The sequence below is a fragment of the Quercus lobata genome, chromosome 12 (genome assembly GCF_001633185.2).
Source record: "Quercus lobata isolate SW786 chromosome 12, ValleyOak3.0 Primary Assembly, whole genome shotgun sequence".
NCBI lineage: Eukaryota > Viridiplantae > Streptophyta > Magnoliopsida > Fagales > Fagaceae > Quercus > Quercus lobata.
In genome coordinates this window covers 31,206,756-31,232,991 of record NC_044915.1, presented here as the reverse complement: position 1 = coordinate 31,232,991, position 26,236 = coordinate 31,206,756, and the positions used below count along the sequence as shown (strand labels likewise).

Here is a 26,236-nt window from a genome sequence, read left to right as displayed (position 1 = left end):
ACAGTTCTAAGTTTCATATCGAATCCTACTATGCCTTTCATCGCGAACCACGATTCTAAGTTTGAGGATGTAATTCAGAAAGTTCAATCAACAAATCTCACCCAAATTTCATATACAAGCTACCAAAGTATGATTGCACAAGTTTAAAAGCCATAACCAACTATTTTGATATGAGGAACAATTAGTATGCTGAAATGAAAGGAGGAAACCCAGTAATGGAACTTCAAATGCAAAAAAATGCAAGTAATATGTACAGATAAAAGCTTTATCCAAACCTCAAGTACAATGTAATCCAGCAAGGAATAAAAATAATTGCACACATAAACATAAAAAAGAAGGAAGTATAACACTAAAAGATCTTGGAGACCCACCAAAGTATAAAAACCAGAATCTTTCAAAAAATGATTTCCTATGTATAAATAAATAAATATTCAACTCACGTATGACATATATATATACACGCACAACCCCACAAGACAGGCCCAAGAAGCCTTAGACCCAAAATTTTGGGGTCTACTATGGATCCTCAACAAACTAATCAGAGTTGGCCACATGTTTTCTTTTCCACCATTCTATCCTATCCAAAACATACTCTCTTTTACCACCTTAATTGACATGTCCTTTTTTACTACTTCTACTAATATTATTTTGATTCTTCCTCTACCTTTTTTCGTTTCCTTGACTTGAATCGACTAACTCTTTTTCATCGGAGCATTAATCACTCTCCTCTACACATGACCAAAAGCATCTCAACTCTAAAGCAACTCTCCCTCATTTTTTCATCTATAGGGGTCACCCCTATCTAAGCAAATTCCTCCTTTTGAATCCTATCTTTGCTTGTATTTTTTACTTAACCATCTTAACATTATCATTCCGAGTGTCTTAATTGAACATGTGTTCTCTCCCTCCCCCACCCCTCCCCCACCCTCACCCACACCCTCACCACCAACCTCCCCCAACTCCCTCTCTCTTCCCCTTCCTACCACCGACTGTCCCACATTTTCCTCCCTTCCCTCCCTATCCTTTTCTTTTTCCACATCAACTACCACCATTTGGATTGCCACCTTACACCTTTTGTCATCCCTCTATCCCGTCACACCCCTTACAACCATCCACCTTGCCTATCAAACCTCCTGTGCCCACTCCACTGGTACCCGATTTCTCCCTTTCTAAAACTGCTATCAAACCAGCTTCAAACCTTATTACCTCTCCAACTGTTTCAGAACATGGGGGTAGAAAGATTCCTTTCTGTATTGATGCTAAGTTTTTCTCTTTTTCTTTCAATGGTGGGCGACATGATTCGTATGCTATACATGAAAGCAACCGGCATGTCAAGCACACTATTTGGGTAGGACGTAAAGGTTTGGAGTGGATCATTTCTTGTTTTGCAGATATTCATGATTGGGTGCCGGAGAAAGTTCCCATCTGCAAACGTTTCCGGGAAAATAATAAGTTGTTGGAATTTTGTGGGAGGTCGAATAAGGATGGTGTTTTTGTGGTCTTAGCTGAATACTATGGTGGGGCTCGTCGGGGGTGTGTTATGATACCAGCAAGCACCAATTGTGTAGGTTGGACTCTGTTTCAGAGAGAGTTGAGAAATTTTTTCACTGGTGCTAAACCGGTTTCTATGGCTGAAGTTTCCTCCATAAATGGTGGTGGTAGAGGAGGAGGTCAATCTGCTAGTGATGACTGGAGTGGGAATCTTTTGTCTACTTTAGGCAACCAGCAAAAGTCCAGGAATTTTGAAAATTTTGGAACATTTTTGGGGCAGCATGGGATTCCTGGAGTCCCTTCAGAAAATGGTTCTGTTTTAAATGGCAAAGTTTCAGTCATAAATGGTAAACCCACGCGGGCCTTCACTTTTAAGCTGACTCCTGACATTCTGGCTTTGAGAGTGTGTAAGCTAGAGGGCGGGAAACGTATTATGTCTGTTCTAGGTGCTAAGGATTCTAGATGGCCCAAGGTTTTAAGTGACAGGCCTGATCTTTTTAAGCAATCTGGTGGGCTTGTCAAAGCCCGTCCAGTGGACATGGTAACATCACTTAAGGGTGTTATGGTCAAACCCAGTTCCTCTAAAGCTTCCGTTGATAGTCAATCTTTGTGGGCTACTGGGGAGAGCTCGAGAGGTACATTGAGGACGGCTTCTGGATCGCTGGTTACAGAAGAGGTGCCGGCGACTGCGGCGGTGGGTCCCGAGTCACCGGTGACCACTGCGACGCCAGCGAGTGCAATGGAAGGGTCTTTTTTTGGGTTTTCCGGTGCGGTGGGGACCAATCGGAGGTTGTGGGACGAGACCCATACTCCGATGGCTGGTGTGTTGAGGGTAGGGGCGACGGCGAGGCCCACTGGACCTAGGTTTGATGTTTCTTCTGCCCAAAACTCTTTTTCTCCTCTGTTGGGTCTGGGTTGCGAGGAAGGTCTTTGTTTCGGTGAGAAAGATTACTCCACGGTGGTTTCTAGTGAGAAGGGAGTGATATGGAGCAATCCTATTGCTCAGCCAATGTCGCTGAGCCAATTGGATGGGGTTGAGCTGGTTCAAGAAGGGCCTGAGCATTCTTTGATTCAGTGGAAGAGTAGGGTAGTTAATCCTAGTGGTTGTTTTCATGGAGAGGATGAGAATGGTCTTTTGGAGTGCTCACCTCTATCTAAATGGGATCCCAATGATCATAAGGGGTTAGAGATGATCCAGGAAGGTGATGAGGGAGAGGTTCAAGGGTCAGAGGTAAAAAATTCGAAATGGGTTTGTAGCCTGATGAAAAAATTTTGTAGAATTGTGGGTTTTCCTATTGTTAAGCATGAAGATCAATGTCTGGCTCTGTTCCGTCTTCTTAAACAAGACTGTGTTGATGTTGTGAGTGTTGGGTCCTCTAAAGGTCTTGTGAACTCTAAGCAGAAAGGGCTTAGGGAACTCAAAGGTTTGTTTTCTTCTATTAATTATGATGGGGTAGCTTCTAAGGGGAGGAATAGAGACTTCTTAGTAGGTACGAGGGCGATTACCAGTTTTAAATGAGTTTACGGCTGCTATCTTGGAATGTTAGGGGATTAAATAATCCTCAGAAGCGAGAGGTATGTAAAAATCTTCTCAAGGAGTGGAAGTGTGATATAATTTGCTTTCAAAAAACTAAGTTGTCTTCTTTAAACTCTTTTGTTGTTCGTAGCCTTTGGGGTAGTCCATTCCTTGATTGGGTTGTCCTAGATGCAGTCAATACTGCAGGGGGGGTGTTACTAGTTTGGGACAAGAGAGTTTTTGAAAAAGTTGATTGTGCTGTTGGTCTGTTTTCGGTTAATGTTTTATTGAAGGGGGTCGTAGATGATTTTGTTTGGGCTTGTTCTGGAGTGTATGGGCCTAATGAGGATAATCAGCGGGGTGCTCTGTGGGAAGAACTTTCAAGGATGCACTCTAGGTGGAATACGGCATGGTGTGTTTTTGGGGATTTCAATACCATTCGGTATCCAAGTGAGAGATTTGGTTGTGAGGCTTTTAGTCCATCTATGTTTGCTTTTTCAGACTTCATTGAGGCTAACTACCTAGTGGACTTACCCTTTGAAAGGGCTTCGTTTACTTGGTTTAGAGATTCGGGGACAGTTTGTATGTCAAGAATTGATAGAACCATGGCTTCGATGGATTGGATAGATCACTTTGGAAACGTGTCTCAAAAGGTACTCCCTCGTGTTGTTTCTGATCATTGCCCTCTTTTGGTGGTGGCGGGTGGTGTCAATAAAGGTCGGAGTGTCTTTAAGTTTGAGAATATGTGGTTGAAAGAAGAGGGCTTTGTAGAGAGGGTTTGGCAATGGTGGAATGGGTATTGCTTTTCGGGTTCTCCTAGCTTTATTCTGACTCATAAATTAAAAGCTCTTAAAGAGGACTTAAAAAAGTGGAATAAGGAGGAATTTGGGGATCTGTCCTTTAGGAAGAAATGTCTTTTATCTGAATTGTTGGGTTTGGATGCTAGGGGGGACTTGTCAGGTCTTTCTCAGAAAGATCAAACTCGTCGTATTCAGATTAAAGGTGAGATTGCTCATCTTGCCTCTTTGGAGGAGATTTCTTGGAGACAAAAGTCCCGGATTTTATTTGTGAAGGAGGGGGACAATAATACTCGTTTCTTTCATCGGGTTGCAAACTCCTATAGAAGAACTAATCATACTCGGGGTATAGAGGTGGATGGGGTTCTCTATGAGGAGGAGGAAGAGGTGCGATCTAAGGTGGTCCATTTTTATCAGAGTTTGTACACTGAGTCAGATAATTGGCTCCCTTCTATGGATGGTTTAGAGTTTGCTAGTATTGAGGAGGACGAGCGGCTTGATTTAGAGAGGGATTTTTCTAAGGAGGAAGTGGTAAAGGTTCTTCAAGAGATGGAGGGTGACAAAGCTCCAGGTCTTGACGGTTTCACTATGGCTTTTTTTCAAAAATGCTGGAGTGTAGTGGAAATAGATGTCATGGCTTTCTTTGATCATTTCCGTAGGAGCTCTGAGTTTGAACGGTCTCTGAATGCTTCTTTCCTATCTCTGATTCCCAAAAAAAACAATGCTTTGAATATCAAAGATTTTAGGCCTATCAGCTTAGTGGGCAGTGTGTATAAGCTGTTGTCTAAGGTGTTAGCTAACAAATTGAGGCAGTTCCTGGATAAACTTATTTCAGAGTCACAGAATTCTTTTGTTGGTGGCAGACAGATTTTGGATTCAATGCTTATTGCTAATGAATGTTTAGATAGTAGACTGAAATGTCATACTCCAAGGGTGGTGTGTAAGTTAGACATTAAGAAAGCATATGATCATATGAATTGGGACGCTTTGTTTTATTTGCTGGAGAGGATGGGCTTTGGGGATAGATGGAGGAGATGGCTAAAGACTTGTGTCTCTACAGTTCGCTTCTCTATTCTGGTTAATGGTTCTCCTGCTGGTTTCTTTAGTAACTCTAGAGGTCTTAGACAAGGGGATCCTTTGTCTCCCCTTCTCTTTCTTTTGATCATGGAGGTTTTAAGTCGCATCCTGAAGAAAACGGAGGAAGGTGGTTTCATTCAGGGTTTTCATGTAGGCCCTATTAATTCTACTGGTATCCGTGTTTTTCATCTTTTATTTGCTGATGATACCATTCTTTTCTGTGATGCCTCTAGAGAGCAGATTCTTTCTATTAGGTTGGTTTTGACTTGTTTTCAAGCCTTTACTGGTTTGAAGGTGAATGTGGGGAAAAGTGAAATTGTCCCTATTGGGGAGGTGCGAAATATTCAGTCTTTGGCTAATATCCTTCAGTGCAAGGTGGGCAGTCTGCCTATGATTTATTTGGGTATGCCTTTGGGAACTTTGTACAAAACAGCCTCTATTTGGAATCTGATCCTTGAGAGGATGGAAAAGAAGCTTTCAGGCTGGAAGCGGCTTTATTTGTCAAAGGGTGGTAGACTCACCTTGCTGAAGAGTACCCTCTCAAGCCTTCCGACTTATTATCTTTCCCTTTTTACTATCCCTAAAGCTATGGCGACAAGATTGGAATGCATTCAAAGGAACTTCTTGTGAGGTTCATCAGTTGAGAGTTTCAAATATCCATTGGTGGCTTGAGAAAAGGTGTGTTTACCGCGTGAGTTGGGTGGTTTAGGTATTCGAAAATTGGCGCCTTTTAATCAAGCCCTATTAGGGAAATGGTTTTGGAGGTACGGCCATGAAACCTCGCATCCGTGGCAGGGGGTCATTGCCATGAAATATGGGGAGGGAAAAGGGAGTTGGTGCACTAGAGCTTGTTCTAGGGCTCATGGTTGTGGGTTATGGCAGAGTATTAGCGAAGGGTGGGACACTTTCGCTAAGCATTTCTCTTTTGTGGTGGGGGATGGTTATCGCATTCTTTTTTGGCATGATAAGTGGACTGGGGATGTTCCTCTTAGAATTCTTTATCCTCAGTTATTTTTGTGCTCAGCTAATAAGGAGGCTAGTATTTCTGATGTGTTAAGCCCTCCAGTGGGTGATAATGACAGAGTGTGGAGCTTAAGATTTCATAGGGAATTCAATGATTGGGAGTTGGCGGCTTCCCTTTCCCTTCTTCATTTCATCCAAACCCGAACTCCTAGGGGTGGAGGGTGTGATAGGCTTTGTTGGGATCTTAATAGCAGTGGGAAGTTTGATACTCGGTCTTTTTATCATAAGATTCGAAATGCAGCTCCTTTCACTTTCCCTTGGAAAGGAATTTGGAAAGTTAAGGTTCCTAAAAGGGTGGCTTTTTTCATGTGGACAGCAGCCCATGGTCAGATTCTTAATTTGGATAATCTTATGCTTCACGGTCGCACTTTGGTGAATCATTGTTGCTTGTGTTGTTGCAATGCGGAGTCTGTGGATCACCTATTACTTTTTTGCCCGATAACTCATTCTTTGTGAATGTATATGCTTCGGTTGTTCGGAATTGATTGGGTCATGCCTGATTCAACTGTGGACTCATTATTTAGTTGGTATCATTGGATTGGGAAGCATAACTCTGATATTTGGGATTTGGTTTCAGGCTGTTTAATGTGGACTATTTGAACTGAACGGAATCGGCGGTCTTTTGAGGTTGAGGAGAAAACTGTAGTTCAGTTATTAGAGTTTTGCCAGCGGACCCTCTTTGATTGGTCTCGATGTTGGGGTTTCACGGATTGTTCTACCCTTTTGGATTTTCTTTCATCTATTAGAATAGTTTAGGGGCTACTTCTGTCTTTTTGTTCCTTTTTCCTTTGTCCACTACCGTAAACTCTTTGTATTTCTCTTGCTTTTCTTTTATTAATAATATTCTCTTCTTACTTATCAAAAAAAAAAAACATTATCATTCAGCTATTTTATGAACATGTTGCTTTTGGCACTAATTATCATTTTGTACAAGACAGACCAATAGCACTAATTTTCTTTAATGCCCATATGGAAAATTGTAATGCCTCAACACTTTTTACATCCATAAAAATGAGATGCATAATTATTATGCTGTTAGTTTAATGGAAAGCAGACATACTCTGGTTTCAGTCAACCCGTGGGGTATGTGCCCCAAAATAATACCTAGCAAAGACAAGAAGAATGTCTAAACTCTGAATTAAAACGTCCAACAGCTGTTCTTATCAATTTTAAATCATTTGAGGACATTTCATTACAAGGGCAAAGCTATAAGCAAATTCTACAATTTATTGTGCTCACCAGATTTATTCATTTATTTATTTTTATAAGTGTGCTCACCAAATTTATAAGTTGTTTCATCACTCTTATATCAAAATCCAAGGCCAATGACCTAATATCACCTGAATTTATGTGCAAAAAAATTTGGTAGTGATTGTAAACTCTAAATATCATAACCAGGTTGCAGGTGGACCACCATGGTTCAATCTTGTTCTTGCCAGCATGGTAACACAGACAGACCATCATTGGCTACATTGGTTCCTTAATCAAGAGACATTTTTCCTGCTATCTATAATCATCTCAAACAGGAAATGAATGGTTGATCCAATTAGAAACTTTTACCAGGTCATTGAACTTGGTTAATCCATTGATTATCAGTATTCTAAAATGCATAATCATTATGGCTTTCTGCTAACATGTGAATTAGTTTCCTTCATTGATTGATTTAAGCTTCTTTTTCTTTTTTTTCAAAATTATAGCTTTCCATGTTTTTCATATTACAATGCTTATGTAGGGCCACTGATGACATAGTCCAACCAAGAAATAGCCCCTTAAGAATCCAATAACGATAGTAAGAGTATTAACATTAAGTAAATCCAGAATACAAAGAACCAATATGAATCATTTGATGTCCTAAGCCAGTGAAAAGGTAATCTGACATTTCAAAACAAATTAGTGATAAAAATAATAGACATGGCACTTACCTAGGCTCCCTGTCACCATATGCGAGAAGCATCAGCGTTCCACCTTTGAAATGAACAGAATCCAGTGTAATAGGAAGAATTTTCTCAATGCCTTCAGTCTGCACAACATCTAGCCCGTCAACAAGTTCTGCAGCAAGATCTTCAACTTTTGGACCCATGCCTGACTTCAGATTTTTCATGGGACCAATGAGAAGATAAGATAACAGCTCCCCCACATTCCTAGAGAAAGACGGAAAATATGATTGTAGGCTTAGTGGCCAAATGGGAACTGGATGGTAATTTGCAAGCCAAGTCTCAAGCTTTTTAAAAGTGGAATTTTCAGCTGTCTGGCCCCTTTGACTCTGGAAATTTTCATCATGAACACCTAAACCCCCATTTTTTTCATTACGCATATTAGTGTTAGCAGCTCCTGCAACATCTCCAACCAACGGTAAGCTTCCACTGGCTTTCTGATCTCCTACAGATGTAGGAGATAAATTGCTAAGAGAAGTATCATTTTTATTTACAGTAAGGTCCTTGACTCCTGAATCTCTACATTGTTTTCCATTAAGGTTATCAACTTTTAAAGTTTCTTCATGACTACTCATTATAGAAGTGCCAGCATGACCATCAACCTCACTTTTCATCAAAAGAGCGTTGAGTTTCATAACATTATAATCTTGAGATGACTGAGAAAGCTCAGCAGACTTTACAAGTGATAGATTCTGAAAATATGCAAGTGCTGCTAATGCACTGTGCTCAAGAATTCTTCGTTTGGCAGAAGCAGTAGATGCAGAAATGTCACTTCCATTAGCCTTCCTCTTGAATTTGCGCTTTCTAGGCAGTTTAATCATTCTAGACCAGAATTTAAGTCCTGAACCAGGAATCTTAATACCAAATGATTTCTCCAAATCTGCATGCTTCATGTTATAATCAAAACCAGTGTCCATGCAATGATGATCACTCCAGTGCATCTTCTCATCCATGCATAAAAAAGACTTGGAGTGGATTAAATCTGTTGAATGAATTGCATCCTCTTTTAAAGTGTCAGTTTCAGATGCACTGGGACTTCTCTCAGAAACAATGTAACCCATCTCTGCAGCTTTCCTAGCTTCATCATCTCTTTTTCTTTCCCAACGAGCAGCTGCTTCCTCTCTAACAAGCCTCCTGGTTTTAGTATGATAATCAATCCCTTCTTCAGTTGATGGGTGCCTCTGTAGACTACCTTCAGAAGTGGGTATCCCTAACCAAGTGTAATCTTTCTTTTGCGCAACAAAGAGACTTGGGTGGGACAAAAGCATATCAATTACAATCTTCCCCCTCCTTAGACTTGCAAAAGGATGAACACGAATTTTCACAGTGGGTACCTCACCACAAGAGAATTCTTCCTTATGAGGTCCAAATGAACATGACTCCAACGTAATGCTCAAAGGTGAAATCCTTCGGACCTTACCAAACTCAAGTTCACGCTGAATATGTTCACTGACTGCTGAACAAACAGAGGGCAAAAGCTTGGCTTCTATAAAACCCTTTGCTTTTGTCTTCCCATACCATACCAACAGGCATACCCCAGATATCACTGCTGCAAATACAGAGCACCTAACTAAAAGAAATCCCTCTTCCCACAAGGGAGACAATGACCTAATCAAAGCCTTGCTTTGGAAAAACGGTTCTTTATCACATTCTACCTTTGACTCATATCCTGACCTAAGGGCTCTCCTCAATAACTCTACATTTTGCCCACACAAATTTGAGAACCTAATCACCTGAGTTATCCATGGATCCTGTTTTGCACATGTACACCTTCGAAAGGCCCTTCTCCCCCGCTGTGCTCTGTCCAGATAAACAAACTTGCCTTTGTTTCTACCATTTAAAGAGCCATGAAGCGGAGTCCCAAGAAACGGGCAATGGAGATTTACACTCATTATCTCCCCTTAACATAGAACTCCACCAGACAGCACAGTCATCAACCGGGGACCAAGAACCCGCTCTCAGTCCCCCTAACAATTCACAACATTACAAAGTGGCCAAGCATACAAATCCTAAGAAAGTAAAACAAACCACCTCCAGTTAATGAGTCAAACAAAAGGAAACTAAATCTAAAACATTGAATCTTAAATAAAACTCATGTTGTTCTGTTCAGTAACTCAACTTTTTTAACTTTTCAATGGAAAGATGATTCAAAAAAAAAAAAAAAAAAAAGTCGTTACACATCACCAATGCAAAATGAACAACAATGACACTTTCAAAAATTGATAACTTCTTAGGTAAACTACTGATCATTAAAAATGACGCCACCTCTCACATTAGCCTCATTTGAATGGAGGTACGCCGTACATGTGCTTATTCAACATAGGATCCCAAGTAAAATATACATACGTTTCGAAAATTTAGTTAATTCATCATGTTTTTAAACAACCAAAAGAGTGCATTAACAGATATTAGAAACTTTATTAATATATCAAAAGACATATGAAATACAGTACTAACTCATGTTTTTCAATTTCTGTTTTGTTAGACCAATCTAATTTGGGGACTTTGATTGTATTGCCTCCATACTACATTCCCAGTGTACTTAGGTTGTCTTTGTTTCTTAATAAATAAATAAATAACTTTTCATTACTTATCAAAAAAAAAAAAAACAAAGAAATACAGTAGTAACCGACAGTGACAACGTCGATTAATCCAATGACAATAACCAACAAAAACATTTTTCCTTAAAAAAAATCACTAGTTCAAAGATTTTTGTTGAAATTTTTCTATTCCAGAAAGCCGAAAACAACCATGCAGCTTTAACAAACTAATTTATTGGCAACAAAACACAGAAATATGACAAAAACCTAATTTTCATCAATTTTTTTCTCAGCAAGTAATACGTTGAAAAAATGGTGGATTGGGAAGAGAATTGAACCTGAAGTGAGAGGATTGAGCATTAGGCACTGATTTGCTTATTTTTCTGATCCTTTGAGAGCTTCTTTTTTTTTTTTTGCTTGAGAGAGAGCACGTGGTGTGGCTGCCTTTTGTTTTGTTTTGCGGTTGCTTGCTTGAATAATAGCTGGGGTGGAGGGTGGTCTTTGAATTTTTTTTCTAAATAACAATAAATATTAAAAAATTTAGTTAATTGTCACATTTCAAAACAATATTGAAAACTAGCATCTCGAGTGTTTAAAACTCGAGTTCCAAGATCAAAATCGAGTTTTTAAGTCTCGATTTGTAAGCGGATTACATTGAAGAGGAAAAAAAATAAGCTGAAAATCGAGTTTTAAAGACTCGATTTCCATAAATTGAATAAAAACGCCGCTATAGGTCTATAAAACGTCACTATAGGGCTTAAAAACGCCACTATAGGACTCCATAAATCTGTACTTAAGAAAAAAATTTTCCCAGGAAAACGCCGCTATAGTGCTTTAAAACGTCACTGAAAGACTTAAAAACGCCACTATAGGTGAAATAATTTTCGCATAAAACTCGAGTCTTAAAGACTCGAGATTTATGTTGGTTGTTTCTATTATGGATCTCGAGTTTCTAAAACTCGAGATGCTACTTTCCTATATTGTTTCAAACGTTGCCTAACTAACTATATACAATTCTTTTGCATTGTTGTTTTGCACATTACCTCGGTGGTCTTTTGTATCTGCCTAGGTGGGAAAGAGAGGAACAGAGTGAGCGAGAGAGAGAGAGGAATATTACTGGCTTCGTTCACGAAAATGCCACTGGAGAATATGTTTTATTACGGTAATGACCTTATCTCTAGTCTAAAATGCCGGACATTGTGGATCAGTCACTTCAATTCCAATCCAACACTAGAGCCCTTTCTAATTGGCACTTTTATGCTACACATTTGGGATTACAAATGCAATCATTTATACATATTAGGACTTTCTCCAAAGAATAATAATAATAATAAATAAATTTATATAGTATATAAGGAATCTGGATCATGGAAGTTCGGAATTTTATCTTTTAAATTTTCATTTAAGTAAATTTGAATGTTGACCATTTTAATTCCAATTTTTTTTTCCTTTCAAAACCAATGATTTTGTATGTTTAACATTCGAATTCTTTTTCTTTTTTTTTCTCTCTCTCTCTTCTTCCTCCAATGTCTCTCTTGCACTCCCTCTCAAATCGAAGAATTTTGCAAAATTTGTTTCCTCCACGGTATGTGTGTTACACATGTGTAAATTGTTTTGTCCATCAATTGTCGTGTTAGAGTTGTATTTATTCTACTTTTAGGTAATGTCTTCATTATGGATATTGTTGCTCATAATCAAGTGAATGTATTGAATGGCTGCTCTCAATTAGAGAGGGAGTGAGAGAGCAAAGTCTAAAATGGCTATATTATATTAGGAGAGAGAGCGAGATTGGAGAGAAAAAAAATTTAAATCAAATTTTGGACTTGCAAATGCACAACCACACTACACACTCAACTAATCAAATATCCAATCAATTTAAAGCACCATATTGCACAAAGTCACTACTTATCGCCTCATCAAGTTAAGAAATAGGCTCTTTATCCAAAAAAAAAAAAAAAAAGTTGAGAAATAGGCCGTGGAAAAAGTTGTGTTCATAAGATTGCTCATTAAATACATTGATCAAGAGGACAAACAAAGCTTAAAATCATCGTAACACAACCAAATCAATTGTAACAATTAGCCATCAACAAAATCAACTATGGTGATCAACTCAGCGAGCGGTTTAGGGTTTTAGAAATCAACCCAAACCACACTAAGTTGACCCCCTTATAGTTTTCCCCAAATTCCCTTCACCCAATAAACTAAACAAAGTTAACGACATACATAATGAACTTCCCTAAGTATATTCCCAACTTGCTTGGTAGAAACTACTTCGTTCCTGGATGAATAGTAACTCCCAAACAAAATGCACAAATTCTTGTAGAATTGAGAATGAAGTTTTCATTTCGTACATGGCATATTATAAATTAGTATCTGCATCCAATCTCCAAAAAGAAAAAGAAAAAGAAAAAGAAATCTCTATTGTCTCTAACTCTCTTTTTGGAATGTGAATATTTACAGAATCCCATGAATTGCCCCCTCCCCCTCCCCAAAACATATTTTGGACATATTTTTATGATTCATTTCTGTTAAAAATCGACATTCGCCAACCTTGATAGCTTGATAGCCTCTTTTTTTTTTTTTTTTCCTTCTTCTAAAAAAAAAAAAAGAGCTATCAAGCCTTCTTACCTTGGATAAATCGATATCCGCCAACCTTGATAGCTTGATAGCCTTTTTTTTTTTCTTCTTCTTCTTCTAAAAAATTTTTAAAAAAAAAGAGCTATCAAGCCTTCTTACCTTGGATTACAGATTCATACTTCAATATTGCAATTGCTCTCCCAAAACTCCAATTTCCAGTGGTTTGCAAAGGCTTGGACTACCATTTCAACAAGTAGCACAAAATTCAAAATAAATAGCAATAATTTCTCATAGTGCCAAAAATTTCATAAGAGATCAGAACAATAACGGGAAGTCCAGAGAACTACAACAATACACAGACCTATCAAGTTGAACTACTTTCTAGTTTCCAAGGAAAAATATTCAACGAGCAAAACTGCCAAAATGATATGTCCCATGACAATTTCCAACAATAAGATCCAAAACGCCAAAGAAGAGACCTCATTCAGTCCATGGCAATAATACTAAAAGTCATCTTTCACAAAACCACAGCCAAGTTTATTTCGCACTATCATATGAACAATGAGAGTTACATGTTCATATATAGATGTTGAAGAAAAGTCTCCACAACAAAATTGTCATTTACCGCACTGGCTGCTGGTTGTAATGGTTCTTCTCTTTCTTCTTTGCTGCAGCAAGTCTTGCATTCCTTGCAGCAGCCTCTTGAGCAGCAGCTTTTGCAGCAGCGTCCATCTCTTTACTAGATTTCTTCTTTTTCATAGATGCCATCTTCTTTAGCCTCTCCTTCACATCAACAGCAGATGCATCCTCTTCTGTCTGTTCAGTACCAGCAGCTTCATCTGAACCATTGGTCATGTCTGCATTGTTGGGCTGATCCTGGGCTTCTTTTGCCTCCTTGGAAGTTTTATCCTTCTTTTTCTTCTTCTTAGAGCTCTTGGACTCCATAGAAACATTTTCCTTTTTCTCACCATCTGCAGTAGCCTCCCCATCTTTCTTCTCTTGTGCATCAACTAACAATGCAAGCCAAGAAATTTTGTTCAGGCAATATTTATATTTATTGATTCAAAAGACAAGTTTAAGTAAATGCTTGTGGGCTGATATAAATCTTAGAATGCATAATTATCATCACATTAAAAAATTTAAAATAATAATAATAATAAAAATCAAATCAAATGATCTAAATCCATAACATGATGAGAAGCAACTCATACCTAATAAACTAAGTACTCATATAATTGTGCATATTGTAAATTGGCTCTGAAAATGCATAATAGATGTGGTAATTCAAGGACAGCCAAAAATGATAATAACCAAGCCTAATGTTCTAAACACGTGGTTCACTATGCATGTGCCACACGCACATATATGCCTTTCTGTGCGCATATGTGTACGCACGTGAGAGAGAGAGAGAGAGAGAGCAACCCTAGAAAAGACTCCATTAGATTCTTGAAATGAGATCATTTATTAAATTATTTGCGGCTTTTTTTGGCTATGTGAAACTCAAGTTTATTAGAGTAAAAATAAAAAGTAATCCAAGTGGAAATGGTAAAAATAACTTAAAACCTTTTTAAGCTGGAAACTGAACTAGGCACACAATTAGAAAGCATTGGAAAGTTTCATCAACAGATATAGGTCACATTTACCACGTGACTCATCTTGTTCATTGCTGTCTTTCTGGGAAACTCCAAAATCAGCCAAAAGGGCCTCAAGCTCAGCAAGCTCCTTCTTCTTCCTTTCCTTTTTCGAAAGCTGCCTCTCTGTCTCCTTAGCTGGGACAACTTCCAGAGCTTTCTTCGCCTCTGGTTCAGGGTGCACTGGAACCTCAGTTTCATGTTCATGCTCTTCCTCAACATCATCATCCCCTTCATCTTCTTCACTCTCACTATCCTATAATCACAGATAGACAACAATTTATAAACCGTCAGTAATTTCCAACCATGCAACCAAAAACTTTATTTGCAGTCACATAAGCAAATTCCTTTAAAAAGGAAAGTTAATTCTATAAAGAAATACTAAACAGTTTACAGACCAACAGCTCCCCCCCCCCCCCCCCAAAAAAAAAAAAAAAAACTAAAATGTTCGTGCCATCACCATTCAGCAATTGATTGCTAATCATAAGAAGCAATGTATTGAAAGAAGCATGACATTAATGAAATTATAATTTTAGAAATGTGGTAATCTCAAAAGGCTTTGGTAGAGTTTTATTTCTCTTACAGGGTGCAATAATCTATAAAACTCATTTACATTTCAAAGAACATTTCAGACTCGCGCAATTAATTTCATTTTGTACAAAGCTGTATCAGGAAGTTGTACAGCCTATAGAGACTGAAAACACAACATACACCCAAAAAAAAAAAACAACTAATGAATGCATTCCTGCACCCCAAAGGGGTAAACAGCTTAACAAGAATATAATAATAAGCACCTTACAAGCTCTGTCCACCTCACCATCAACAAGCAACAAAGACCATACTAATTCTGACTATGCTTCTACGGTTAGCATTCCATTCAAAACACTTCCATCAATCATTTAGCAAGTCCATGCGGCTATAACTAATCCATTTCTTCAAGTCACCCAAAACCTCTTCAGCCTCTTGGGTACAAGATTTTGCACACACCCATCAACTATGATCTTTTCATCATAGAGTTCCGAGTTGCAAAGAAGTTCATATTGGTAAATCATCAACTATGTTCTTTCTCGATCAACATCCACACTTCAAAACAAATGCACCATTTTTTTCCTCTCAAAATGCCTCCCTTCATCCCCCCATTTTACAATCTATAAAACTAACGTTGGGGGTCCTCCTTAATATTAAGGCTAAAATACATAAGGCACATTGACATTAACATGGTTGTAATTGAAAAGGGTGTAAACAACAAGTTTTAAAGAGTCGAGAACCGATTTATTTAAAAGCGACCCCAAATTAGAGTTGTGAAAGGTGCATTTTATATCCTAACAATAGCGAAATTTTTCAGCCTCTAGCATTACTTTCAACCTAATGTTAAGACATTCTTATTTCTCATAATAATATTAAAAAACAAAAAATTAAAGCAAATGAAATGGGGAACCTCGGCGTGGCTCAGCTGGTCCGTAGTAGTACTCTGCTGCTGCTGCTGCTCCTCGTGCTCCTGCCCGGCCCAGATGTCTTGTGCCGGAGCTGAGGAGGCGTAGTAATCATCCTCATCTTCATCATCCACATCGGCCCAGGATTTGGCATTCAATGGGGCCGGAGTCCAGTACTTCTGAGGCTCCGGCTCCTTAGGAGCCGAACCTGAGTTTTCCTTCGAATTGGAAGAGCCCTTGCCGCCTTTGCGGTCCTTATCTGACTTCTTCTTCTTCCGCCGCGTGTCGAGGGCCGCAAACACGTTGGTGTTGTTGAGAACCAACGACCCCTCGTCTCTTCTGCTTCCGCCGCCCACCATTTCACTCTCTCAGATCGCTCGCAGATCAAAAATTTTGGTTAATTTTTTGTTTTTTGTTTTGGTATAACTGTAATTTCAGTGAACCTCAGGGGCTCAAGTGTGAAAGAAATGAAATCAGAATCGGATTTTAGATAAACTCTAGGGTTTGGGTTTTCGACAAATTAAGATCAAACAAAATCTTATCCGAAAAAACACAAAAATACTATTATATATATATATATAACTAATGTAAGTATATATTTACTAAAAGAACAAAAATTAAAAAAGAAAAAAAGAAAAGCTTATAATTCTGGTTTTTTAACAAAATTTGATATATGAGATATTCAAAAATCACGGAGATCAGAGATTTTGGCGAGGATTGTGAAGGTTAGAGACGGAAATGAATAGAAGCTGAAGGTTTTTTTTCTCTGAGAATGGATTTACAAAAAAGAGAAAGCTATAGAGAGAAAGTTAGGGTTTGATTGGTTTTGAAGAGAGAGAGAGAGAGAAGGAAATGAGAGTTGGTTACGTTTTGCAGAGGGAGGAGATGGAAGTAGGGCTAAAATCGACAGAGAAGATAACGTGATGGGGAGGAGCACGAAAGAGGAGATTTTATAGGGTTTGTTTTTTATCTAATGGGGCTTCAAACTCGTTAAAATTACTAACTTTGATATTGTATTTTCTTGAAATTGCAAAATCAGGTGCTTCTATTTTTCTATAAACTTCGTTAAGTTTGGAGCAATTGACACTTTGGTTCATGAAATTTTGATTTCATTAATCATGCCCTTTTATGTTTGTAATTGTTTTCGCTCTGTTTGTTGTCGCCCTTTTATGCCCTTTTATACCCTTTTACGTATTTGGTAGTATAAAAAAAAAAAAAAATGTTAGGGAAAAATATTTTTTGTCAACATAAAATGTATGACTTATATTTAGAAATTTTTTTCCATTATTTAAAAAAAAAAAAAAAACAACTTTATTGCAAGCTAAATTAGGAAAGTTAAAAAATTGTTTTTCAACTCATTTAAAGTAATTAACAAATATAAAAAAAATGAAATAATTTTACAGAAAACACTTTTTAGAAAATGACCTATTTTCTAGAAAATATTTTTGCCTAAACAAACATAGCGTTAATGTAATTACTCCATACCTATAGTCGTTAAAATGTTGTTGTAAGTTATAAACCCTAAAACCAACTACACACTAATGATTTGTTTGATTTGAAGATGGAAAAATGTTAGAAGAAATTAAAAGATTTTAGTTTTTCATTGATTGAAGAGGATGAAAATGTGGAATGATGGAAAACAATTATAAGTTTCATTTGATTGGTTGAGAAGAAAAATAAGATGGAAAGATTGTTTTGTACTTATACCCATATTACAAAGTATATAAAAATTAGTTTTTTATTATTATTATTATATAATAAAAATATTACCATATTATTATATTTTTGTTTACTCATCCATTTTGCATCCATAAGAACATAAAAACACGTCTTCTTGTATAGCTCTATCAAAAATCAAAAGTGCTTGATTTCAATTTGTATCTTAAATTACCATAGTTCCTTACCTTGATAAGAATCCTTTGTAATACTAGGCTCAAACTATCTAGTTGATGTGGCATAGCACCTCAAATTAATGATTAACCAAAAGATATTTTTGTGAGTCTTCATACACACGTATTAATATATTAGAGACGCGTATTCAAAGATGACAGTGATTTTGGATTGAGAAAGGTAAAAGACCATTATTTTTTTTTTGCTGAATAGGTAAAAAAACCATTAATAGAAGGGCATTTGCATCATTCTCATTCAACTTGACTTTTTCCTCTTTATTTTCTCTATGGTTTGGGGATGATTGGTGGGCCCCAGTAAAGAAACACCCAGAAACACCCCTTTTTCTCTCAATTTTCTATCGTAAACCAAATAAGAGAAAAGACAAGTTTTATCTCCACCAACTTTACATCTCAACTCAACACACTAGTATGAGAATAGTCATCACATTAAGAGTTCTAGACACTAACATTAGAGAGAGAAAGAGAGAGAGACAAAAAACTAACAGTTTTTATTTTTCCCAAATTTTATTTATTAAAAATGGACTACCGAAATTTTTATAAATAAGAAAATGGAGTTCATTTTTTTGATATTAAGATAATAACCAAACTACTCTCTTCTTCATCCCTTCACCACTGCCAAGACATTTCTAACAAAAACAAAGATTTTGGTTGTGGGTGGCTGCGAGATGACAACATTGGCAGTGTGAAGTATAACTTCCAGAATAAGAATAGTGATGTATAAGTGAGAATGAAGATGGTGCAAGGACAATACAGTGATTTTAGTGGTCATGGTGGTGTGTGAAGTAATACTAATGGTTCAAGGATGTTGATTATCATGGTAGTGGTGGTGATAGTGAAGATGATGTGACAAGGCGATGGTGGCGACAGCTACAACAGTGGTGGCAGCAATATAAGACACTGGAAGTTTTAAGTGTAGTACAGCAGCGATGACATGGTACTAAAACCATAACATACCCAGAAAATGTGGAAAATCAGCTCCGAAATCAGAATCCCAAGTCCAAAGTAACTTCAATTGCTTTGATGTATCACCATGAAAGCTACAAGTAACACTAACAAATTCACATCTCAAGAGTGAGATGAAAGTAAGACACCTTTGTGTAAAGAAAAAGAATGCAGCAGAGCTAAGCAATAGATCTCCCTAGGTACATTACTCAAGAGTGAGGATTGCAAGTACAATAATATATAACACCAAAACATATAACAATCCCAGAAGAGGATGAAGGGAGAATTTTCACAATTATCGTTGTTTTCAACACCTTGTACACTTACATGTATCCATACATATGTATCATACTGGGAAAATTCGGTACTAATTTTATCTCTGCCTGCATAAATATTTGGTCAAAGCAAAATGGGTATGAAACGAATATAAGTGGCTATTCACCAGCAAAGAAACACAACATTTTTGTTCTTTTCAATTCTGTCTCTGCAGTGATTATGCCACAAAAAATAGGAAAACCATGAGGAAAAAGATTAATACAAAGAATATCTTAATCATCAGCCACCTATTAGAAGATATGCTGTTCAGGTACTTGAGCAAGGCCCCTTGTGCCCCCTCCACATTGGCCAATGTGTCTTCCATATTCTCATCAATCCTGCAACAAAAAAATGCCAGTATCAATTGTCAAATTTAAATTCAAATTCAAGGGTCAGAAAGCAATGAAGAATTGATATTAATGTAGTTCAAGAAAACCTACTCACATTCTTAACTGTTGAAGCATGTGCATGGAATTGTTTTTTGCTAAACTAGAAGTGTTTCAAATAGTTGCACACCATTAATCTTTTTTTTAAATGCCAACATATATCATGTATAAGAATTAAGTAATCTGTGGGAGGGAGGGTCGTAGGGTTTGGGTGTGTAATCTTGCATAGCTAAAGAATGAAGAATCCAACGGTTACGGTCCAAGATCTAGAATCACTGCATTTCAACATCTTCCTAGGTTGCTATGACATCAACGCATCTAGCTAATCCATGCACAAGGGCAGAAAACTCTCACTAAACATTATCTATGACTGATTCAATGGCCATGTATCTGTCCCAATTCCCATATACCAAGAACCATGCAGAACCACTGATTACTTAACTATAAATAATCAGAGAAGTATAAGGTTCCTCTTAAAGATCTCCAACTTAAGTCTTGACAAACTGAAGGAAGAAAAGACATTAAAAGATCACTATCATCTGCCAACCAAAGATAAGTTCTACAGCAATCATCTGATGAGATTCACTACAAAATATTAGAGGTTCTTATAATATTAGAAAAATAGACAAGTTCTCAGAAGAAGACAGGATAGTCATACATGTGTATGTGTACACGATAAGAGAGAGAGAGAGAGAGAGCTTTAAAGGCAGGAATGGTACTGAGATTCAGCCTGTAACCTTTCACCACGAATATTGTGACAATGGTAAAATTTTGTAAAGAGAAATAATTGTCAAATTTATAGATGTAGGCTCTTAGAGAATGACACCTCAAAATATTGATATCAGAAATTTGATTTAAATTTCTCTGAAACTTAAATATAGATCCTTTCTCTAACTGAAAACTTATATGTAATCACCTAATTTAACGCTCACAATGTATAGAGATATGGAACAAATAAAATTGGAGAAAATGGTAAATGGCCAACTCAAGATCTATATAGCATGTCTAGTTAAAACAGTGAGTTTTTGGATGAGATGTAAAGCAAGTACAGCAAAAACTACCTTCACTATTCCACCTATAATCTGACAGACTAACATTGTCAAAATGCACCCTAGCTTTTAGAGAACCAAATCATTGAGCAAAGTTGTAGCCTATGTAATTTTACTTGGCATTGTTTAGCTAATCAAACTTGTCTTGAGACTCACACTCAGCTCACACATCATTTAATTAGCTTTGACTCAGTTAATTGATGTCATTACCTAATACAAACAGTTCCAACCAAAATATAGTTTTAAAAAAAGAAACGGTAGGTTAAACGCATCTAGTGGGTCTTGGACTCACGATCTCACCCTCCATCAATTTATTATGGGCGGAGCAAGTGCGAATTGAGATAGTGAGTCGTTTATGGTGATAATATGTACATGATTCATGAAAGAGTCAAGTAGGATTGTGAGTTTTTTATGATGATAATATGTACATGATTCACGAAAGAGTCAAGTAACTGATATTAACACTAACGTGTGAAGTGCGGGACATATAGTGGAACATCAGTTATCAATGCTAACTACAATATATGGAAGGAAATATGGGGTGTTCGATTACATGAAAGATAGAAAATGCTCTTACGGAGAATTGTTGCAGATGCCCTTCTAATTTGATTAAAGATCACAAATTGGTGTCAGTTAGCCTCCTCCAAATGTCCTTTTCTTGAGTATATTAAAAAAAAATCAGTTGGGAGTTTAAGCTCTCCCATGCTACCCCTTTCTCTCTGATTCTACCCAAGCCCTCTCCGCACGATTTATGATAATCAAGCTATGATAACTCAAATTATATAGATTGGATTGGATAGGTGTGCGTTATGTGGGCATGTGCTTAGTCCCACATAGGGTGTTTACTAGTCGAACTGGGCAATATAAACGATTACAAGCAGCCCCAATTATAAATTGACCACCCTTTTTGGGGTATAGCGGAGATGTAACTAAGTTTGTGACAACCTAGTTACACCATGTCGCTTAGGGGTACTACAGCATAACATGGCCCAAACGAGGATGTCAGAAATTTAAGTAGGAGAGATTGGATAAGTGTGTGTTGTGTGGGCATATGCTAAGAGTTCTATATTTGGTGTTTACCATGTCGAATTGGGGTGTATAAGCGATTAGGAGGAACTAAAATTTATCTTCAATAATCATTTTGGGGTATAACGTAGATATGACTAGCACTTTCTCAAGTCATGACACAAGCAGGTTGCAATCCCTGGATTTCCGCAGCAAACCTCTCCTCTATTACTCTTCTTCCCTCTTTTTCTCTCTCTTTGTCCATTAGCATCAAAAGTGGTTGGGAGAAGCAGGGGGAAAGAAAAGCTGCTAGACAGCTAGGCAATAGATATAATATATATATATATATATATATATTGAAAGGATGAAAAGACAAAAAAAACAAAAACAAAAACAAAAAAAACAAAAAAACTCCGTGACTCTCTAGCCCAACACAACAATTTGTTTCAGCTCATTGTTTAGTCTCTCCAAAGCACTTCTATTACACCACAACAAAAGGCCAAAACTCCTTCATATATATAGAGTAGGAAGTTGACATTTAACAATGCTTTCCACTCATTTAAAATTTATGTAGGAGCTTGAATGGCATGACATGGATGCAAATGGAGCTTCAAGCTTGATGTTACGATAGCAACAACAGTCACAGAGTCAATTGAAACCATTGTGCATTCCCCACCAACTCTTCTTGCATGCAGAGAGACAAAATATGAGTTCACATTATTTGTAGCAATAATTCTTTCACTTTTTTTTTTTGATAGGTAATAAGACTTTTATTAAAAAAAATTGAACATCATGTTCACGATGGTGAACACTTTGAACAATGAAACAAGTACAAGAAGATCAAGAGCTAAAAGAAATAGAAGCTAAAAAATCAGCTACAACAGTACAATTTGTACACCCCCAAATACGAGCCCAAAGAAACAGAGTACGAAAAAGTAAACATTTTAGATGCTCCAAAGTTCTCGCCTTGTCTTCAATCATGTAGCAATAATTCTTTCACATTATTTGGAGGTTGAGAAACCAAGTCTACTTTAATTCTCTGCCACTAAATATAGAAGAAACACCACGAAAAGTAAAGAGAGCCTTCAGAGAGAAGCTGGGAAAGAGGGATGAGCTACATGAAGAGATTAAAATGGCTTGTTAGAAGGCTCCTAAAAACTGGGTGAAGCTGATGTAGCCATGGGTACAAATAAGGCTTCCCTAGATATTATTGTAAGGAGCCATAAGGGTCAGGGAATTAAAGCTTGGACCAAACTCACTAAATTAATGTTCATCTAAAGTGGCAAAGGCTCAAACTTTGAAATGGCTGTATCTCAAATCCTGGAAGTCCTATTTCTTGGAAGTTTGATGCCCATGTTCACGGCATCCATCATTGGGGGCGAGTAACCCAGGTTGGTTTTCTTTTGGGTTAGTAGATTCTTCAATGGAGTGCCACATGAGCTTAGCCAATGGACCAACCAATTTTCTTTTTCTGAGATTCTTAAGCTAGAGGATCTTCCTTCCTTTTTTTAATCTTTGGTCTGCCAATTTGTGTAGTTGTATATGTTTCTTTTAAATGTTATTCACGTTTTTGTTAGGAAAAGAAAGAGTCAACTATAATATATCTTTAGTGTGAGAGAGTAAAAAGTAAAACCTGATAGCAATCTCTCCTTGCTGAGAAACCAGAGTTGCCAGCTGGTTGAAGATGCTGCTGAGCTCATGAATGGTGGACTCAACATTTTGAAGAGCTTCAGCTCTGCTCTGCATGTAACTGTCTTGCAATGGAACCATTTGTTGTTGTTGCTGTTGCTGTTGCTGTGGATTATGTTGTTGCTGCTGCAGCAATGGCTGACTCTCTCCATCTGTTTGCTTCCTGTAATTTTAAAAAGCATGAATAAAGTTTCACTTGAATATAATTTCCAAAGTTGAAGGCCCTAGGATCTTCGTTTAGGTGTAATAAAAATCATAATTAATCAATTCAACTCAACACTGCAGAACTTGGCTTTACAGGAAAATTTGATTGAACCAAGATAAGTAACAAAGCCTCTAACTGGGTTTAGAAGTAGATACAACAACATAAATATATTGCAATTCAATTTTCCACATAAACTACATTGCATTTCACAATCTTTCAGCATCATAAGGAATGGAGGAAAAAAGAAGGTAACTTCTTAGGATGTTTTGGAGGTATAAAGAGAACAAGCAGGGATGACAAACTGCAAAATTTTAGAGCTAACTTCGAAAGCAACTCAGGAAAATGATAAGAGAAACATTGACTGAATGGATTCCAAACAGAATTCAGACCAAATCTAGACAGAAGTCTTTTATTAACTCATATTCTTGATATATTAGATCATACGTTTCATACACATTAACGAACACAATAATTGATTAATCATAAAAACATAGTGATTCAGATCTAAAGGATTATATGATGATACATCAATTAAATAATAACCCAGTAAAAGAGGTCCCTGACCAACAAACCAAAACAACGAACAAGCTCTTACCCAGGAAACAATTGGGATGAAGATGGTGACCCATTAGCCCATGGAGGAGGTGGGGCATTTGAGGAACTAGCAGCTGACCTGGTAGCCAGCGGACGTTGACGAACAAATGGATTTGTAGATTCCTTAGAAGCAGTGGAAGAAAACAGCTGTCTTCTGTTCTCATGAACCCTCAAGTTCTTTAAGAAACCAATAAAATACCATTAGTCTTCAACGAAATAGTATTACAAAAAATATGAAGCAACAGTGGTGGAAATAGACTCCCACTGAGATAACCAGCCTGACTGAAAAAGCAAAGATACTCAGCAACACTGGCCTTACCTCTGTTCTCATGGTAAGAACTTCTTTGAACTCTTTTGTGGTGCTCATCAACCGATTCTTCAAGTCGTCTACAACAGTGGTTGAGTGACTAGTGGTGTCACTAGAGATATTCCCACTCTCATTTCTAGAGTTGCTGAGGAACTGAAGATCTACCACTGCAGAATTTAGCGCAGTAATATCTTGCTTAATAAGTGCAGTCAGCTCCTGGATTTCCTTGGTGGGGTCATCAAAAACTGAGGTCCTCTTTGCCACTACAAATCAATAAAAGCACATTAAAAGGACAAAGTTCATCCTTCACACAATGTGTTTACCATAATTCTAAAAACTATTGATAGCAACAGTATCCAGTAACTCTCCAACCGTCCAATTAGAAGAATGTCCTAACATTTCTTCCCTTCTAACAATGGTTTTTATCAATTTTATTTATTTATTTTTTACAACAGTTATTAGATCAACTTCAAAAATTCCAGCACAATTGTAATAACGAATTCCTCATCCAAATTGTATTTTAAAATCCAAACAATAAGCAAGATAAAATAAAATTTTAGTACAAGACTTTCAATTTCATCACTTACACTTTGCCAGCTTGGTAAGCTTTTGCGACGTCTGGTGTATCCCATACCCGATTTTGGAAGCCCTCTTGTTGAACTCAGACTGAATTGCAACCGCAGACCTCTGTTCCTCCGACTTTGAGCTGCTACTCGGCCCATTCGGAGCCGACGACCCTGAAGAAAACGACTTCTTTAGCCTCTCGGCTATACTCTGGAACTCCTGTGTCCGATCCCGAAACGGTGCCAATTTCACATGCATTTTCCCTAACCCTACCTTAAAATCCAAATCCTATAATAACATAACCCCCTGAAATCACAAAGATTCATTCAGATCTTCAAAATTTGAAATCCAGCAAACCTTCAGACACAGATTAAACCTATTCTAACAATAAACCCTATACATTTATAAACAAATAATAAAACCAAATTGAGCTTCAAAAACACACACACGCACACACATTTGGCCTAGTTGATCCCAATCTTCGAATTGTTGAATTCCTTAGGGAAAAACAAAATAATAAAAACGAAATTATAATTTCAAATCTTCAAATTAAAACCTAGTTGATCCTACTAGTGTACCAAGCTTTAATCGAGTTGAAAATTTTTTTTTTCTGGTAAAATTCAGTAAACATAACATTTCATTTTTCCTACATTTTCTTATCAACCAAACAGGATATATAAAAAAAGAGCAACGAAATTACCTCCAAGAAAAAGAGAGATCTGAAACCCTAGAGCCGCGGAATCAGTATTGCTCAAAATTGGATCCAATTTGAGGAAAAGAGGGAGCGAGAACCTAGATCTGGATCGAGGTGACCATGCGTGGCAAATAGAAATCGAAAGCTATTCGTAATGGTGCTGTGGGGGGTTTTGGAATTTTAGAGGTCCCGATACGACGATGGATCCAGTGGACAAGTAAAAAACAAAAAAAGACAATAATGGCAGAACAATATTTGTGTCGAGAAGAAGGCTATGGAAGTGTGCGTGAGACACTACGAACTACGAAAATTGGATGAAATTGCTTAAATACACCGTGATGTAACGAGTTAAAATATTATTTTTGTCCATAAACTTAACCAAAATTTTGTTATTTATCTCTAAACTTAAAAAATATATATATATTCATTCTTAAACTTTATAATTAACTTTTTTTTTTAAATAGTTTAGAGTCTAAAATAAAAATAAAAATAAAAAATAAGTTTTTTCAATAGTTTTGAGACCCAAAAATAAAACATTTCAATAGCTTAGATACCTA

The 26,236-nt window shown here is 37.2% G+C and overlaps 3 protein-coding genes across 5 annotated transcripts in view; all 3 read right to left on the bottom strand.

Annotated features, from left to right (window-relative positions):
* LOC115971016 (protein TIC236, chloroplastic) overlaps positions 1 to 10,875 on the bottom strand; it is a 55,153-nt gene extending 44,278 nt beyond the window's left edge. For both annotated transcript variants that reach the window (XM_031090679.1, XM_031090681.1), the window contains exons 1-2: positions 10,717 to 10,875; positions 7,827 to 9,847 (exon numbers count right to left, since the gene is read on the bottom strand). In XM_031090679.1, coding sequence (XP_030946539.1) covers positions 7,827 to 9,730 — 1,904 coding nt within the window. In that variant the 5' untranslated portion in view covers positions 9,731 to 9,847; positions 10,717 to 10,875. The remainder of the gene's footprint in view (positions 1 to 7,826; positions 9,848 to 10,716) is intronic.
* Positions 10,876 to 13,219: 2,344 nt separating this feature from the next.
* LOC115971490 (uncharacterized protein DDB_G0286299-like) lies at positions 13,220 to 16,963 on the bottom strand. 2 transcript variants are annotated; one of them, XM_031091444.1, is made up of 3 exons: positions 16,025 to 16,963; positions 14,599 to 14,842; positions 13,220 to 13,953 (listed from the first exon to the last, which is right to left on the bottom strand). In XM_031091444.1, the coding sequence occupies exons 1-3, from the start codon at positions 16,376 to 16,378 to the stop codon at positions 13,577 to 13,579; spliced, it is 975 nt and encodes a 324-aa protein (XP_030947304.1). In that variant the 5' UTR covers positions 16,379 to 16,963; the 3' UTR covers positions 13,220 to 13,576. The 2 variants fall into 2 exon arrangements, with proteins under 2 accessions (XP_030947304.1, XP_030947303.1); XM_031091443.1 differs by having other exon boundaries at positions 13,220 to 13,965; positions 16,025 to 16,961.
* Positions 16,964 to 19,125: 2,162 nt separating this feature from the next.
* Positions 19,126 to 25,994, bottom strand: LOC115971369 (syntaxin-32). The gene is made up of 6 exons (XM_031091249.1): positions 25,686 to 25,994; positions 25,009 to 25,291; positions 24,434 to 24,684; positions 24,116 to 24,291; positions 23,260 to 23,478; positions 19,126 to 19,524 (listed from the first exon to the last, which is right to left on the bottom strand). The coding sequence occupies exons 2-6, from the start codon at positions 25,241 to 25,243 to the stop codon at positions 19,365 to 19,367; spliced, it is 1,041 nt and encodes a 346-aa protein (XP_030947109.1). The 5' UTR covers positions 25,244 to 25,291; positions 25,686 to 25,994; the 3' UTR covers positions 19,126 to 19,364.
* Positions 25,995 to 26,236: the final 242 nt, after the last annotated feature.